The sequence below is a fragment of the Mercenaria mercenaria genome, chromosome 12 (genome assembly GCF_021730395.1).
Source record: "Mercenaria mercenaria strain notata chromosome 12, MADL_Memer_1, whole genome shotgun sequence".
Lineage (NCBI taxonomy): Eukaryota > Metazoa > Mollusca > Bivalvia > Venerida > Veneridae > Mercenaria > Mercenaria mercenaria.
Window position 1 is genome coordinate 63711059 of NC_069372.1, and position 19597 is coordinate 63730655.

A 19597-nucleotide genomic window follows, 5' to 3' on the forward strand; every position below is an offset into this window, starting at 1 on the left:
TACAATATATAGATTTTTCCTAACAAAAACATAGATAAACAGTATTTTATTTTACAAAATAACTAAATTTATTTTCTTTCATGTTAGCAGCTTTATGAAGTACCAGAAATATCATATTGTGCATAAACACAACACACATATTACAAATATTAAGTATAGTAAATATGTTGAAATGGCCGCCATTTGATAACGTCAAAACTCTGAAAAGAAAGTCACGCACCTGCAGAGAGATGCACGGGAAAAGTTGACTATCAACATCATTCAACAATATGGTGTAGACTAATTTTCGCGCTACGGCCTGTTTATGCAATTGTTTTAGATACTCTTCATAGTCCTGGTCAAGACATTTTCTTCTTTTTAAAAAAAAATTGATAGTCAAAAGCTAATTAGCACGGTAAACATACACATTCTGTTTTACCTAGTTTGTTTACATGCATGAAATAGCTGAATGCAAGTATTTTGTCTTATACATCTTTGATTAAATTATATAATATATTTCTGAATAGGAATTTTTGCCAGGGTGCAAGACCCTTATATGGTGCCATAGATTACTTTGAATATTTCTGAAGTCAAATGTTGAAGTCAAATGATATTTTTGAATACAATTATCAGTCTTGTCGATGCAGTGAGTCAAAATTACACCATACAGCTTAATAATTTCAAATCAATCTTTGTTCAATATCTATAGAGAGTAATAACGATGGAAGCGTTATGTAGTATATACGAAATGATTATACAAAAAAAAACTATATATGTGAAAATATTAACATACGTAGTCTCAGACTATGAGAACATTGTTTTTAAATCATTGGAACACGATTATAACAACTGTATGGTTTAACACGCCAAAGATATAATGTACAGGTTTGTAAACCATTTTAAATTGGAGAGCGGTAGAGTGATGATGGCCCAGGTAAGAAATTAATAGTCAGAGTTTTTTATCCTCTACAAAGGTCTTATCACTAAGATACGCCGCTCTCCCACGTATTTATCTGCTGATTACATGTTGTCGTAATATAGCACGACAAAATTGTGTCATCTTTTACGGTACAATCATCTACTGACATAATAATTTTCAGCCATTATAGGCTAGTAGATCGAAATATTTCAGTTTTGAATTTTAATTTTTCTTAGTAACTTGATCAAATCCATAATACAGTTGTTTTGTTGCTTTAAATAAAGACTTTCATTGAAAAAAGTTATTTCACAAAAAATAACATTACCTAGAGACTTACTCTAAGCCCTCTTTACACAAGGGAAACAATCTTATTATAGAGTGAAACTGTTGAATGAACACCGTTTGCCAATTATAATCCTGTCTATTTTATATCAGGGCAATGGGAAAGTAAGCAGGATAACACAGTCATGCATCAAAAAGTCCTGAATTTCTTGTTATTTTCCCCATACTATGACGTATGTGGAAAGCAGGGATCATTCTCTTTCCAGCAATAGCTTTCTCAACATATTTTACCTTGTGAAATTCTGTGGGTTTTAACATTTAAAAAAATTCGTCTGTTTGTTGACAAATTTCATCTAAATAATGTCACACTTTCCCCCCAGGGCATTATATAATATTGATCTTTACATATTTTTCGTTTCAAAGTGCTGACCATAACAGTAATTAGACATGATTTTTTTTCGTGCTTAGATGTAAAAAGTGCATGAAATGCATGAGATACTATGTACTATGCATTATGTTAAGTACATAGCCATCTAAGCCTACAAAAACGTTTTAGCAGAGTTGTCTCCATTTTTTTCCAAATATTTTACCCAGGATCATTTTTTTCAGCTCAAATACTTTTTTTGGTCAAAACAAAAATGTACCATAAGGCCATTTATAATAATGTGAAAATGCATCAAAAATAAGGTAACATGAGTTTCTAGCACAAAACGATCACTATTTACAGGTATACATATAATTAAGTAATGTCAACGTTGCAAATAGTAGCATTATACTACTTATGCGACTTAAATGTCTTTATAAGCTGAATTCATGTTTTCCTGATAAGGTAATTCTTTAAATCTTCTGCACTTAATATGCACGTGCAATATTTCATTCTGTATGCTGTACATGTTGCTGGTTTTAAGATCGTGTAATATTCAACGTCTCGAATAGTTACGCATGTATTACCTATATACAGAAACACTTTATATATATTTTACATTTGTAACAACTGATCCAACTGTTTATTTCACAAGTATTTATTTACAATGTGACTGCGTATGTTCATCCAAGAAAATTGACTGATCTATATGTCACGTCGCCAGTTGCCTTGTCAAAAACTTTCACGACAATTTCTGTCCCGCCAAAAATAAAACTCGTACCAAATTTATGATTCCTTCCCAAACTTGTATCGGAAATAGGAATTGAGAAATCTCCGATAACTCTGCATCCTTTATCGGTAATAAAATGCGGATGTGTTGTAGATGATGAATATATATCGAAGTTAATAGCAATTTGGCCGTCAGATACGGGACTATAAATCCGTTCCTGCTGTTCTTCATTCAGTTTTATAGACTGTCCGGCTTCAACATGGATGCTAAATATGTCATAACAACGAAGGTCTCCGTGAACATCAATTTCAACTCTTCCTTCAGGATGTTTGCATCTATCGCTGTACTTGTGGGTCGAATCTGTTCCATATGTGTACTTGCAGACTCTTTCCGTGATTACCTTAGATTCATAGCCGAAGATAACAGCTCCTTTCAATACTGCTAAGCCAGCCTCATTAGGAACAATTATTCTGAGATTTGGGAAGTTGGTCTGGACGCTCTCTTGTAAAATTGGTGATGCGGAGAATCCACCAACCATTAGGATAGCAGCACAGCCATGGACTGAAGGCCTTTCCAGTAAGGTGGCAACATGATCGATTATGTTTCGGATAGTTGGCATGAAGAACTCTTTGACTATATCAGCATCTACCCTCAACTTATCGGTAAATACTTTAACCTTGTCGCTGTAAAGTGTCTGTTCCTTCAACGTTTTTCCTCTCATCTCAAAATAAAGGATGGAAAGACTGCAAGGCATACGGAAAGAAATTATTCCTTGTTTGGTCAGGCTGATCTTACGTTTTTTTAATTCAAAGTCTTGGAACATTTCAATGTAATCATCCATATGTTTCTTCTTGAATTGCAGTATAACGTCTTCATCTGTAAAACCAAATGTTTTTCGAAAGATAAGTATTATACCTCGACAAATATGTATATCTTATAAACAATGTCTTTATTGCGCTCACTACGCTACAAAAGGTAAAGATGCAATAACGTATATATAAAGTGGCATTCACATATAGACAGAGAAAAGAAGTTTCGAGAATTGTTTTCAATAACTTCTTTTTGTCTGTGGCAATTATGAAAATACTGTGTATGGTGCGTATAATGCCTACTTAATGAATGATATTTCTATACATTTTAATAAACTCCACTTAGTGGTATATACACTAGCGGATAAAAATATGGATGTAAGTGTGAACTTTGATGTCACAATAAAATTTGAATTTATGATTTTGGATTTTATAAAATGTCCTTACTGTGTGAGATATTTACGTACATTTCATTACTTTTGTTATTTCTTTTCAAGCAGTGTAAAATAGAAAAAGTGGAAACTCCACAGGACCAAAATGAAAATGTTGCAGGCTCAGTTTGATTGAGTATGTCCATGGACAACAGTGGAAATTAAATTTGTTTTGCAAGTACGCCTGGTTAGTGAAAATAACACCGAGAACATAACAAGTGTGTAGTACTATAAGCCTAAATCTTACTCTCCATTTTTCGGGGAGTTAACAAGAACATGACTTCACCATAAACTGGTTTATGCTTCCGAGTTTCGGTTTGGAGAGGCTGCATTTTTGGAACGTGACATTCCCTGTTGGATATTTATCCTTGCTTTTTTTCTTTACAAGTGGCGAAGTTGACAGTTTTGCACAACTCACATCTTACTTAATATTCACCGATCGCTTTTACATCATTAAATTATGAAAATGAATATGCAAAATAAATGAGGAAATGGCCGTGACCTCAAATTAATTTCTCATGACTTTATCTAAAAAGCATTATTTCAAATGGCATTGGAATGATTTACCGAAGACCAAATGTAAAAGTAGTCATTAGTTTGATTCACTATTAAACAAAATATTAAATGTATCAAGAAGGCTGAACATTTAGCTTATATACATGTAAATACAAATAATTCTTGGTTTATTGTAAGAACGATGAACGTTGTTCTAAATATTAGGTCACACCCATTAGTGTGACATTAATACGTATACTTAAAACGTATCGCGCCTGTTTAAGCCCATCACGAGTGCAGTTTATACCGTCCACGGCCACAAGCTCCGGGTTGAGCATAACTCAATATAGCACATGTTCCAAATACCAAAGTACAATTAAGAGACACCCGAAGATACGTTCATACAGTAGTGTACAGGGAGCTTTCAATGACAAACTAGAGTGCGATGGAAAGCGGCGTGTGGTCCTCAGGACTAGCCCTGAACAATAAAAAATGTGCAGATCTAAACAAACTAGAATTCAGACAGGAGATCCAAGGTTATTGAACCTGCTTATCACAGAAACAGTAAAAAGTCAAAATTAAAAAGCAGGTACCAAATCTAAAGGGTGATTAGACGATTCCCAAAAATAATGAAAGCGGGGTATTGGGACCGCAGCCACTGGTTCAGGCTTTTTTTTCAAAAATCGATGACCAAAAATGCGGTCACTATCCCTGCCGAAATGTTCAAACTGATAAAACGAAACACAACATAAATGTTGTGCTTAACGATCTGACCATTCCTTTACCCACCGATATAAATGTAAATATTGAATATCATTGTTTATGAAAATAAAAAAGGTCAGCATATCAAGTACGCAAGTTTTTGTGTGTGTGTTTTAAACACTAGCAACATGAATAACACCAATGTTTAAGGTCATGTATGCCAGTATCAAGACCACCTGATTAATTAAATGCGTCGAGCAAAATATCATTTCATGGATAAGCAGAATGTTCTCTATGATGTTTTGAGAGAAGAAAATATATCTGAAGTTATTTTTCTACACCTCTGCATCATGTCACTCAATGGATGTTCCCAGATATCTGCGTATACATAACTGATCAACACCAGTTTAGTTCTGGTACTGAATCTAGTAAATAAATCCGTATTAGGTTTACTGGTTGCCGTTACAAATATTTTTGTCACAATTCATTAGTCACATAAGATGGAATATGAAATAGACAAAGTTGATGTCTTTAGGAATTTGTCAAAGGACGGGGGACAGACGGACAAACATACCACAACAGCAAATCAGAACAACATCAAACAACTCTGTACAATATTTACAGATTTATTTACAAATGCTAAACAAAAGATAGAAAAATACAACGAATAAAATAAAGAAAAGTGCTCTATGGTTTCTTCGAATGGCTGTCCATACACGACAAAGCGCTAACTATAGTTACGTAAACAAAACGTCAACACTATGAAAATACTGTAAAAGAATTAAATGGTACTTAAAAGTCAAATCCGGACAGCCATGTTTCTAATTTGGCTCATGGTAGTGTCGATTCCTTCGAACGGTTTCGAATCTTACGATAACAGATCCATGTAGCATTCGGTCGCACACAGGTAGAAGGATCGCACAACAGATCGCCGGAATGTGTAGATTCGGATGTTTCTCTAGGTTTAGGGTCTTAATGGGTAAAAGTGGTTGCTTCCCTGGTCTAGTGTCTTCTTAGGATAAAAGTAATCTTTCAGGTATAGGTCGCCTGGGCTCAAAGATTTATTCCTCCAGGTATAAACATCTGGGGTAAAAATATAAAATACGTAACACAGTGTCATTGTACATAAAATATCAGGGCATATAATGTAACACTGGGGTACACCATACTACATGTATATGTAGGCCGCGACAAAAAAAAGTGGAACAATAGTCCTGTTAAGTACACCATACAATACTTATATGTAGGTTCTTCAAAAACAATGTGCGATAACATAAAGGCAAACAATAGTCGGCTTTAATACACTACAACAATTCTTCTGCTTATACTTAAGTAAAATGAAACAAGCAAAGCATGCTGATACATAAATACAAGTAAAAACTAACTGCAGTCCGATTCTCAAAGACATTTTTTTTTAATATACTTACATCAAACGTATAAAAAAAGAAGGCGTAAACATAAATTTCACGTTCAAATACTTCTTGTTAACAATGACCTAAGGTCCTTACATAATTACAAAACGATTTTACAAAGATTTACACAGAATTTATTTTTGTCGAAATAATGTTCTCATGAAATTTTACTCTCGTTTATAAATCCATAAACCATTTACGGTGACATGTATCTTCAAGTCAAGAATCTTTCATTGCAACAGAAACAAATAATTACTGTAACTAAATCTGTAATATAACAATATTTCACATACCTTGCAAGCTCATAAAAAGTCCTTCCAAAAATCAGTGTAGGTCATATGTGTATGTTGTTATGTGCGCAGTTGGTTTGTTTTCTGAAAATTCTCAAACATATCGCACTGTACTATACAAGAAGATGTAAATGGAGACTCTGTGTGTCCGGGGTTCAGCGTCATTTTCAATATTTATTCAGTCATATAAACGACGGTGTCTACTTGTAGCACTGAGCAGAATGTCCAATTTTACAGTGCTGCCGCAAAGGACTATCACGTCGTAAGCAAATGACATGATACCCCAAACAAATCTCTCTTATGTTTCATGACTTTTGCAAGAGCTTACGTTTTGCAGGCCCGTTGTCTTCTAATCCGCAATACATTCGTATAATATATAAAAAATGATTGTAGTTTGGCAAGACTACTATCTCGATTTTTTTTTAAAAGATTCGGCTAATTTGTAAAGTTTGTTCAGGTATACGTCACAGAGTTAACCAGATACCGACGAGTTCTTACCTGTAATACTAGAAAGGAACGTTTCATATGCATTGTCTACTTTAGTTCCACCCCACGCCCCTCCGCTTGCCTTGTATAGTTCCTTTAAATCACCGCTTGTAGTGACTTCATGTACAGTGATGTCAACAGTTCCGCCTTAAATATAAGACATGAACAACATACATGACTAGAAATATAACTAAAAAATGTTAGTCAGCATGCTGTTTTCCACCTGAAGCTTTGACTTTACAAATATAAGTAAGAGCAGAGTCATGGCCCTTAGTGGACTGGTTGAAATTTCTGAAGAGTGTAAACGAAAAGTGATAAATAAGAGACGTACAGGTGTTTAGGAAGTTATTATAAGACAGTATACGCATTTTCGCATCTTCTATCAATATGAGTAAATATGATGAAATTTTTATTTTGACATTATCTTGATGAAATTATACCATTTGTGCATCAATATCTAGGTCAAGTACTGTAAGCAGCTACATGTAGTTAGTTATCAAGTTAGTACCGAAGTTATGAGATCTATGATTTAGTGCCCACTGAGATAAATCGACGAAGTCCGCTCAATTAATCCTTGATTAAGTTTGGACTTCACATAATGTAAATCGTCATAATATCTTAGTCAAGTTAAGATAACAATCAGATCGGTCATAAGTCAAAATTATGAAAGATGGGAAATAATATGAGATGCAATGAGCGGCTCTAGTTATAGACAATTTCGCCTATGAATCTATTATGTTCCTTTTTGTAATTTTTCTTGGCAAATTTTTTTTTCGTTTTCCATAGAAGTTAGTCAAATACGTTCATAAATATTACTTAATTATAGTATTTTAAGAAGGTCGAGAAACCTCTTAAAGGGCTCTTGGGCCAATTGTAGACAGTTGGCTAACTGGGAAAAGAGGCCTGGTTAACAAAGCCGTAGGCATTTTTAGTACAATATGGTATCATACCTTAAAACATTTGTTATTGTTTCTTCTACTCAACCAGGGTGGATACCAGGCTCAAAATCCATTTTTATTTTTTGTGAGGCCCCAAAAGGGTAAATTTAGTTTTTTCTCAATTTTAAGGGAAATTAGAGAAAATTTTCATTTTATTATTATTTGATCAAATGTGTATCTGTTTTAGATTAAATTATTGTAATATGAATAAATATGTTCAACACACTAATTATTTTAGAATTTGAGGCCCATTACAGGGTTTTTAAAAATATTTTGAAATTTTAGATAGGTAGCGCATAATTTAGAAGTATATTGTTTTTACTCTATTTGTGAAATCTCTACGATAGTAAGGTTGAGTATTTAAGGTTCAGGTGAGTAACAGGCATCCTAATACACAAAATAATATGGGGTCATGTTATTGTAGAATAATTGGTAAGCAAATTTTAAAGTTTGTCGAAAAAGTTTGATAAATTGCCCTCTTCTTTCATTTGTTGTAAACCATAAAATTTACTAGAATATTTTCTTCACTGCAATTTAATATTTGTTCTTAGGTAGTTTTTACCGCCCCCCCACCCCCCAAAAAAAAACAATTTTGAGGCACCAACGTGGTTTAAATTACTCACATTTTATGATAATTTAGATTAATAAGTAGTTATTATATAGTTAATAGAATCATTGCTGAAATATATTTAAGATATGACGATATTTATGATTCACCATTTTATATTTATGTTGGTATTCACATCTCTTTAATAACTTGTAAGTGGAACTTTAACTAATATGCCATAGTATAAATATTGCTCCAAGACCAGATTAATCCAAAATGTGTGCTCTCTTGATATACTAGTAGCAAGTCTATAATTATATTGAGCAATGTCACCTATACCGGTTTCTTTATTCATCTGATCTCTTGTAACATTGGAATATACCCCAAACAGCAATCAGATCACTTGATTCAGGTAGTCAGAGGGACAAGTCAAAGACATTTGTAACCAATTCGGTATCAGCGGAGCAGTTGTCAAGTATTTAGGTTTCCGCTGCTGTAGGTCAGCATTTCATGTACCACATGACACCAGTACTGGTGTGTGTCCGCTTCAGTATATATCACAATGACACTGCATAGCTGATAATTACTTTTTATTATTGTAAGTATTTCATTACCTGAAAAGGATCACTGATGTTCATGTGAACATGTAGCGCCTATTTTCCCAACCAGCTAAGTTTTTGGTATGTGGAGTTTATGAAGTAGCCATAAAGGGTGCTAGAAAATTCTAATATATTCAAAAATGATGTAATCATCATTATTTTGTTTAATTTTGTGCTTTGCAGATTGTAGATATCGGCTCTTCTTTGTCCTCATATACTCATTTCTATTCATGCTATAGGAACAAGAATGTCCTGGACCTGTGAAATCTGTTTGTTTACAATTTTGATAATAGAATAAGTATGTATATTTTGTTGTCCGTTATTAACGATGGTTATACTTGTAAGGATTCCTGAGAGTAAGCATTTTTATGTACAAATGACTGCATGAAATGATTTTTCTGGCACCTTAGTGATGGCCAGGGCTAAATTCCAACCTGATGGCCCTCCATGTAGTTTCAGCTCAACATTAAAATATTGTTATTTTTTCACTTCTAGGCTTATTATTCTCTAGAAGCCTATTTTGCTCTGGTTAAAAGAACTGAGTACATGTCTTAAGAGTTGTTAGGCTTACTTTGTATTTAAATTTACAGAAACATTTCGTATTGTACATACTTTGCCATCACATCTTTTATTTACACTGTTATGTAACTCTGAAAAGTTGAAAGGATTAGGAGGAAGATTTACTTCACTTTTTACTGGTTTAAGTTTAATTAACTTGTGTTTTTGCAACTGACAGTTCCAAATGTGTGCTCCACTTTGTTCCTTTGTGTGTCCGTATCTTTCTCGTTGTTTATAAATTTTACTTTGTTCATGTCTATTAATTGTAAAATTAATCATGTACACATCCATACAATCACTGATATGGGTTTTTTGTTTGAGGTGGAAGGATCTTCCTTCGAACCTAGTTTTTCTTAATTAATATTCGTCCTTGCGATTTTTTTTCTAGCCTTGTGCTCTGAAAATTCTCTCAAAAAGTAACAAGAGGGTCATGATGACCCTGGATCGCTCACCTGAGTAATATGAGCTACATGTTTCAAATGTCAAACTGATGATAAAATATTAAGAAAGTCAGTAGGTCACACACATTCATGGTCAATGAAATTCAGTTTTACGATTGGTGTGCAAAACTGTGTATGTCATCAAAATTTCAAGGCTGTATCTTAAAAAACAAGAAAGTAGATCAGTAGGTCAAGGTCACAGTCAAGTGACATCATATTACTTGGGATCATCAGGTAATTATAATTAAACAGTCTTGGAAATAGGATAGAATGACTTTTTAAGTATTTTTCCTATATAACTCACATAATAACTAAGTGACCCCAGGGCGGGGTCTCTTTTAACCCCAGGGGCATAATTTGAACAATTTTGGTAGAGGACTACTAGACAATGCATCATGCCAAATATCAAAAGCCTAGGTCGTGTGGTTTCAGACAAGAAGATTTTTAAAGTTTTTTTTCTATACAAGTCTATATATAACTTAAGACCCAGGCAGTGCCTCTTTTCACCCCAGGTGTACAATTTGAACAATTTTGGTTGAAAACCATAAGACAATACTACAAGCCAAATATCAAAGGTCTAAGTGTTGTGGTTTCAGACAAGAAGATTTTTAAACCCTTTTTCCTTTATAAGTCTATGTAAAACTTTAGACCCCCGGGGCGGGGCCATATTTGACCCTAGGGGGATAATTTGAATAATCTTGGTAGAGGACCACTAGATAATGCTACATGCCAAATATCAAAGCCCTAAGCCGTGTGGTTTTGTACAAGAAGAGTTTCAAAGTTTTCTCTATATAAGTCTATATAAACCATGTGACCCCATGGGCGGGGCCATATTTGACCCTAGGGAGATAATTTGAACAATTTTGGTAGAGGACCACTAGATGATGCTACACACCAGATATCAAAGTCCTAGGCCCTGTGGTTTTGGACAAGAAGATTTTTAAAGTTTTTCATTTCGGTTGCCGTGGCAACCAGAGTTCTGCAAGGAATTCAATTCTTTGAAAAATTTTGAAAGGGGGCCACCCAAGGATCATTCCTGTCAAGTTTGGTGTAATTCTGCCCAGTGGTTTTCAAGAAGAAGATTTTATTTAGAAATTGTTGACGGACGACGCACGACGGACGACGGACATCAAGCGGTCACAATATCTCACCTTGTTATTTCGTGACAGGTGAGCTAAAAATGCAACATCAATTCTTTAGGACAGTCTAAGCATGACCTTTGTTACATGAGCATATGGCTACATTTTACTACCACCTTAGAAACTCGTATCAATTTCATTTCGATGTATAGAAATTTGATCATCAGTAAGGAATACCAAATATCTGTAAAGTGTGTGATGTAGACGCGATTACAAACATTTACGTGTAATGTCATACGAGGTTTTCTATATTGTAGTAGTATTACATCTTGTGACTCCAACATTTGGTCTTATGGCATACCACTGCTTCAACAAAATATTTTTGAAAATTGCCTGTTCTGGCCATTGATAGAATACGATAACGATTTTAATAACAATAACTGTCCAAAAGCCTGTACCCTCGACTATTTAACAACTTCTAAGTTTAACAAGGACCATGACTGGGCAAGACTTACAAAACCGTATACTGGTTATTTCCTGTGGTTTGATGACCGGAAGCACTATATGAAGTTTTAATCAAATGCATGTAGTTTCTGAAATATATCTTGTTTTTTAGGTACACGCTAATCTTTTACCAAATATTCTAGTTTGAAAAGGAATCATATTTTGTATTAAACTCAGTCAAGATTATTTTTATTTCAATAGGTTAGATGACACAAAAGCCTTATGTAAAAGTTTAATCATAACACATATATTGATTGCAAAGTTATGAACTAACATGCAAAACTTATCCAAGGTGAGGATGTCAACAAAGGCGACACTAACACCAGAGTGAACAGAATAGCTCTCACTATTCTTCAAATGCACTCGAATTTTGAAAAGTTTGGCAATTTTATATGTGTATATCAATGTACATCAAATATTTACACACAATGTTTTGCAAAAAAAAGAAAAATGAAATATTTGCCAAAAAGTGATATTGCGCGTTTACTTTTTGGAGTGTATATATCGGTTCAGTATTCCATATTTTGGCAATTTGACTATATGTGTCTCAAAAGTTAGTACCAATAAGCCGATATTTTACACACTCTTATTGTAGTAACAATTAAATGAAAATAAGGAAATGAAATGCAGCGAAGTAACATGTATATATAATATATTGGCTCTACACTTTCTTGAAGTTACTTATTCTATATTATTTCTCATACCTGTATTAAAGTGTTTTGCGAAAGTCTCGGTTTTAGTGTTCTCAGACCTCAACAGAAAGTGATGCTGCAATAATATAAACAATAAAATTAATTTACACAATAAGTTTTAGTACTATTAACGTTTTAAGACTGCGTGAGTATATCCACACACTTCACTGAATGTTACATTGATGACAAAAATGATATGCAGCATGTCCGGTTAAAAATGTTCATTTTGAGTGTAATTCTCTTTGGGGCCTCTTGAATTATATATGAAAATTCAAAGAAAATGGAATATGTCTTAGTTTTTATATGCACTGGATACTATAGAGGATAAACATTCATTTCTTAATTACATGTTAATACCAATGTACCGCACATTTTAACATATTGGATACGTCACATCATCATGTAAAGAACCCCTAATTTAAGGCCTATTAGTCTTTAATTTCACTTGCAAATTACATTTATACCTCAAATTAGATTATATAGTTGAATCTTTCTACTCTATTATATATTTTTAAGTCAGATTTACCTTAACCTGTAATTTAAACAGCATTTTACTTTCATTAATATTTCTTATCATGTGCACCCCTTTGGGGGCCTCATGTAAACTTGAAAAGGGATATTTGAGCCTGGTATCCACCATGGCTGAATTCCATATACCCCAACGAACATTTTGATGTATGATACCATATTGTACTAAAAAATGCCTACGGACTTTTTTCTCGGGGTTTTCGCCAATTGTCTATTGAGGGAGATTGTTTGTTATCTGATGTTAATTTATCATGTTACTACCCCTTTAATTGATCACATATGTCATTTGATATTTTAAATATTCTACATATACAGGTTATGTAGTTTTGCATTATTGTTATTATTAACATGAATATTATTATACCACATTCATATGTCACTCTTTTCATGCGTATACACTGAAAGTAGACATTCAAATAATGTAAACGAATACAAGACGGAACAAGATGCAGACGTGTTGTAAGAAGATGTTGGGTGTTAACAGATATTTGAAAACATTAAGTGTATCTGCATTTCTAATCTTGATCCAGAGAGTGTTCGATGGTCTTGAAGCAGTGTGCGCAGAGCTCTGATTGCCGTACATCACGGCCCGAGTTTTTAGCAAACTAAATAACGAGACAGTGTCTTTTGATTTTATCCATACAGCGCTCCTTCAATACAGTCGTAATAAAACCATGGCAGGACGTCCTATTTATAAAATATTTATTTCTATTTTATACCACTCTGCCGCATGATTTGATAAATGACAAACTAACTGCCCTAATTCAAGACTTTTGCCAGGGAGAATACTACATTTCTCGCTTGCAACTTCGAGAAAGCTTTAATTGCACTAGTTTTAGCAGTTGCGTTGTTAAAATCATATACGTGTACTATGTGGATCTATGACGAAGTTTGTAAAACCCTTTTGTTTTTATTGAACAATATTTACGTCAGGTTTTGAAGCAGTTTCCAGAGTGATTGGTATTTCAATGGTAACAAATTGTGTGCATCCTGTCGCAGATTTGTTTATATTGTTAGGAAAGAAATTTTATATTGAACCTTTCTCTGAATAGGCAAACCTTATTTCTGCATTTAATAATACGTTATCTTATCTGGATGATATTCTTAATATGTATAATTTTGTGCTCAATTGGTGGATACAATTCATCCCTGGGACCGCCAGTTAAATAAAACTAACAATTCAGATACTGCTGCTTCATTTTAAGATTTACATATCTCTATTTATGACAATATCATACATACAAAAATTTATGACATGACGGATGATTTTAATGTTAGTATAATTGTAAATTATCCACATTGGATCGGAATGTAACCTTATGGGATATATATTTCTCAGTTAACTCAGTTTGCCGGAGCGTGTAGTCATGTTGATGATTTTAATGAACGTAATTAATATATTACAAATAAACGTCTTCAGAAAGGCTACCTTTATTATAAACTGCATTAAACAGTTTGCTTCATTTTACTACCATAATTCGGATTTGGTTTTAAAATAATTAATTTAAAGACACTTCTGCGTGAGGAGGTATCTTTAAGGTGATTGTTTAGTGGCCAATTTATTTTTACAGATGGGTGCTACGCTTTCCTCTTTGCTTGTGTCTGACGGAGGAGAGGAGAACTCTATGATAGGCAGTATTAAATTCTATCGGGACTACACTATTTCAATTTCTGTCTTCTGACGTGTTTTGTCGGGCCCTTGTTTATCTTGATGCTCCGTCTTCAGCAAATTTATTGAGTACATGCGATTCGGTTCTTAAAACTTGCCTTTTATATAAATATACAAGAGAATTTTAGTATTTTACATGCAATGCCTTCTGTTGCCATTGCGTGTTTAAGTACTCACCTTGCGGGGATTACTTTTATTTACACTGTCCCGTGTATTTGGATCATGGTAGGGGTAATTGTGAGGTTAGGTGCGCGCCATAAATCGGTTTTAGCTCCCCTGTGTTGATTAAGCCACTGACCGTGCCCCACTGTGTTCCTTTTTGTTCGTTTTGCATGCGCGCGCGCGCGCGCGTATGTGTGTGTGTGTGTGCATTTGCGCGTGTATGTGAATGTTGGTCGTGTGTACGTCCCTGTTGGATATTTATCCATGTTTTTTCTTCTAACAATTTCGTTTATATTGCGAAAATATATTGATACCTTCGCAAATATCAATCAAATGTACATGTGTAATCAGTTGACAGGTTTTATTGTTATTTAATCATATGTTACGTGTAAGTACATGAGTATACGTATTTCAAACCGTACGTTCATTTTGTTTACGTTAGTTTGATTGTAATACGTAAAATGACCATTGGTTTGAACGCTCTTTTCATGTGACATAACGCATGTTCTTTCTATTGAATTTCCTTGTAGCCGGGTGTGTTAAATTGTTTAATACTGTAGGTAATTATGTTTATATGCTCACAAAATTCACATTAATAAACAAAACTCTTATCTTATTATCTTATCTTATAAATTTAACATCCCCTCGTTAGACATTGTTTAACAGGTAAGAATAACTAGGGGCCGATCAATAAGAACGAACGTCATCAGACATCTTTCTTAATTTTTTCCTTCGACAAACATACACTTATGGTAGAAAAATACACCAATAAAAAAAATTAAAGAATCGCTTATATCAAATACAATAAGTAAATATCTTATAATATAAAAGTTTTGGAAGATTGCCATTAATCGAAAAGGCACTAAAACACACCCTCACAATCCCTATATATATATATTAGGCCACGTTTCACAAGTACACCATTAAAGTTGCTCATTAATATAGAAAGCTTTGCGAATTATCTTATGATTATACGTGGAGATGAAGGTAGGTAAAAAGTAAATATATTACATGTATAGGCATTGTAAATTTAAAAGGAGAGACTTGATCATAATATGCTAGTGTTTCAATACACAAATGGTCAATCTATAAAAGCATGCAAACAGTAAAAACTGGACATATACACATGCTTTGAATTCAATATGGAGCCCACAGTCCAGAACGCCAGTTTAACGCCACATAGTAATCATAACGTAAACACATGTACATTTGAATGAAAGAAAATAGACGTAACACTTTAGGTCATAACAACTGAGCATGGAATCGGTACTACGTTGTTTTTGAAACAAAACTGTATTTAATTAGCAATGGTGCCGATATCTCAACATCTACCCATACACACACGCCTATTTTGCGCCTATTTACATTAAACTAAACTTCATAAAAATCCTAAAATTTAAAGCTCTGACATATATCTTGTGTTTCACCCTGTCTAATTCATTTTCATGTACAATTGTTAAATGTTATATCCAATGTTGTAGAACTGCCTTCAAGTTTCAAGTTTATTCAATAAATTCTCAGTTTGTGTACAAACAAAAACATGAGACATATACAAACGTTTGTGTATACATGATTTACCTCCTGCGTCAAGCACAAGGTACTTTGTTCCAGAAGAAAGCTGAGCTAGCGATGTTTTCTCCCCTTCAGAATATGATGACACCGGGAGATGGCGACAGTAAATAGAAGCAGCTTCTGGCTCAAGACATATTATCAAGTTCTTCCCTGGTATTCCAGCCTATGAAATAAAAAAACAGATTTGGTTCTTTAACATAAATTAAGAAGCGTGACAAATCAGTTAGGGTCGACCATTTCTTATTCTAGTCAAAGGAGTGGGATTTGTTTAGAATGAAAGAAAATTTGGCTCCAACATAATGAACAAAAAAAAAACACAACAAATTACTGAAAACAAATCCTTGCTCCAAGTCAGATTTAAAACAATATTTCCATTTCACTGAAAGCCACGCTCTTTGTATTTGAATGGCTATAGATTTAATATTCTATATCTATTTTTGTATTACACTCTTTCTTTAGCATTTACATCAACGTTTAAATATGAACACTGATGAAGCTGAAAAGTGAAATACTAACTGAAAGTATTAAAGCTGTAAGGTGTAGTTTAAGCTGCAAAATTTCATTATATGAACAGTAACCTCCTTTAATAACAGCAGGGAAGTGATGAGAGGAACATAACCCTTTTTAATGTATATATACTTGTTTCTTAAAGATAAGAATATACAGATAATTTTATCATAAAAGCTCACTTGTTTTCTGCAACTGACTTTTGAAACAGTTATCAATATCTTAAACCTAGAGTAACCGACCGCCATATTTTCAGTGTTGAAGTCCTCTTAGGATTCAAGATTTGATAGTCACATAATTATTTAAAATATATAGTTTATACATAATCTATGTTAGGCCGATTGTGAAGGAAGTTCTACAACTTATATTAGAGAGTTTGAGATTTCAACCTTCGCCTTCCCCTTCAACGTCTCTCATATATATTTGGGGTAAAACGTCACCGATATGCGTGTATTTTATTTATATCAGACGTTGCTACTAAAGTTTTCCATGTAATATCAAGTAAGCCTAAGACTTCGCTTTATTACTATGTGAAATAAAAAGCTTAGTTTCAGGAGTTCTGCTTATTAAGTTATTCGATTATCCATATGTATAACTGGACTAAATTTGATGCGAAACACTATCAATAAGTATAAGAATAATGAGGTTTTGTTTGGCTAATGATTTTAACTAAATACATTGAATTGAACCTGGAATTATGAAATTATCAACTGATTTTGAGAAACTTTGAGATTTTGTTCAAACTTTAACTTCTACGGCATATTTGTGTCCTCAGGCGGAATTTATTATACCAGATGGGCCTTTTTGTCGTAAGAAGTGAAGTTTTGAACGTCCGAAGATGTGATATCACGAAAGTCAAAACTTCAGTCTTTGTACATCTACTCTGTCCACATACTCGGTATCAAAGACTGAAATCTGGATGGAGGCACATGGCATGACAGTCATTTTACTTGAAAAATGAATGATAACACGCGATTATTATTTGGTGGAACATTTTATTTTAACTTCTAAATAAAATCAATCCGTTTCTGTCGGACACTTAATAAGACAATTGCGTTTTAATTATAAACATAAAATGGTACTAGTAAGACGGAAATTTTTTTCTGAAGTATCAGACAATTTCAGATCTATGATATCATGATGCGAGAAGTTTCCTGTTAGCCGTATGGGATAACTCCATTATTTACATGCACGGACCCAAAGCCTGGCGGAGGGGCATTGTGGGTTAATCCCCCTTTGATTCTTACATTTTACAAAGAAAATCGGTCTTGAAACTCGGTGTGACTACACCCCCCCCCCTCCACCCCCCATGAATGGGTGACCCCTATTTAAAGTTGGTGTCCCTCTAATCAAAATTCCTTGATCTGCTGCACATGCTTTACTTATGAAATAGTATATTCAAACAAATACGTGTATATGCCCACGTGTTATTTTGTGCGACAATTTTCGTCTCCACCTAGCAGTTCTTGACTGTTTCGCTAGACACATAGTGACTTGGCACGATAATATTGAGCTGTCTGAGGCTTTGGCATTATACAGAGTCAAACTGAGTGTCATGATGCCAAAACGTATGATATCACGAGCGTATCTTACATTTGTTTCAAATCGCTTGTTTAATGTATTCATAAATTGTGTATACTGGCTCATATTATCAACATATCTTTTAAAAGGTTAGATTTTCAACAGGTATAGTCTACAAGTAAAACGCGTCTTTTAAGGAATCCTATGTACAAAGTACCAATTCAAAGTAAAAAACAAACTTTAAGAAAAACTATGAAATACTAGTCAACAGCCTTTTGTGTTTGATTTATCTCATATATTTAACTTAACTTCAAAGTATATCGAGAAATGCATTTGTAGTAGTTGATGTCTCGTGTTTTTGTTTAAAAAATATTAACTGTAATGTCTTTCAAGAACACCATCAACAATAGAATACGTTGATATGATTATCATTTTTATTTCCTCTCATGTATAATTTACAATCGTGCATTGTATACTGACATCATTTTATATAAAATGATTTTTTTTTTTGTAATCGCACTAATATCCATGCGATGATTATGTTAACTGAAATGTTTTTATTTAATTTTCATTTTAAAACCTCTTGTAAAAGTCCTGCACTTTCGGACAATTGATATCAAAATGCACGAGAAAAACGATCATAATTACAGATAAATTGAATGGGCGGATTAAGAGAAGTAAGGTTCATTCTAAAGTTTGAAATCTCAAGGAATTTTAATCGAACTTCAACTTCATACGTTAACTTCGCAAGAGACATTGAAGGGCAAGGCGAAGGTTGAAATCTCAAACTCTCTATTAATCACTCACGACACCTCATTCCTGATGGAGTCCATAGCCACGAGGGTATTTAAAATATTTCTTGGGGAGGACCCCTCACCCGCCTTATACAACAGATAAACAACAGAATGAAATAACAATATTTATTACATATTCGTTTCTATTCCCCGTTAAGTTACACTGGTACCGGAAACGTCAATATTTTTCCATACACTGACGCCTGAATTTCATATCGGGTGCGTGACGTATTTCAGTGTGTGTTGTTGCACTATTTTTTTCTATTTAGTTCAGTATTGTCAATCCTATTCAGGCTATTAAACATATTTATAATATTTACTTAATATTTATACGTGTAGATGCGTATGTAATAAAAAGGTTATTATCTTTGCATCGGGAAATATGCACTCGTTCTTCAGCGGAAGAATATTGCGCTCCTAAAGTCGCGCAATATTTCCGCTGAAGAACTCGTGCATATTTCCCGATACAAAGCTAATAAATATAATTTTTAACTCTTTATAACAAATCAGGGGTGCGTTTCATAAAGAATCTTAAGTCTGTTTTTACTCCTAAGTGCAAAACTAAGTGAAAAGTGCGTTTCAAGAAAA

At 33.7% G+C, this 19597-nt stretch overlaps 1 protein-coding gene across 1 annotated transcript in view; it reads right to left on the reverse strand.

Moving 5' to 3' along the window:
* The window catches only part of LOC128547423 (heat shock 70 kDa protein 12A-like), a 55983-nt gene continuing 36386 nt past the window's right edge, over nucleotides 1-19597 (reverse strand). The window contains exons 5-7 of the mRNA XM_053520217.1: nucleotides 16194-16350; nucleotides 6912-7046; nucleotides 1-3150 (exon numbers count right to left, since the gene is read on the reverse strand). Of these exons, the coding sequence (XP_053376192.1) occupies nucleotides 2228-3150; nucleotides 6912-7046; nucleotides 16194-16350 (1215 nt within the window). The 3' untranslated portion in view covers nucleotides 1-2227. The remainder of the gene's footprint in view (nucleotides 3151-6911; nucleotides 7047-16193; nucleotides 16351-19597) is intronic.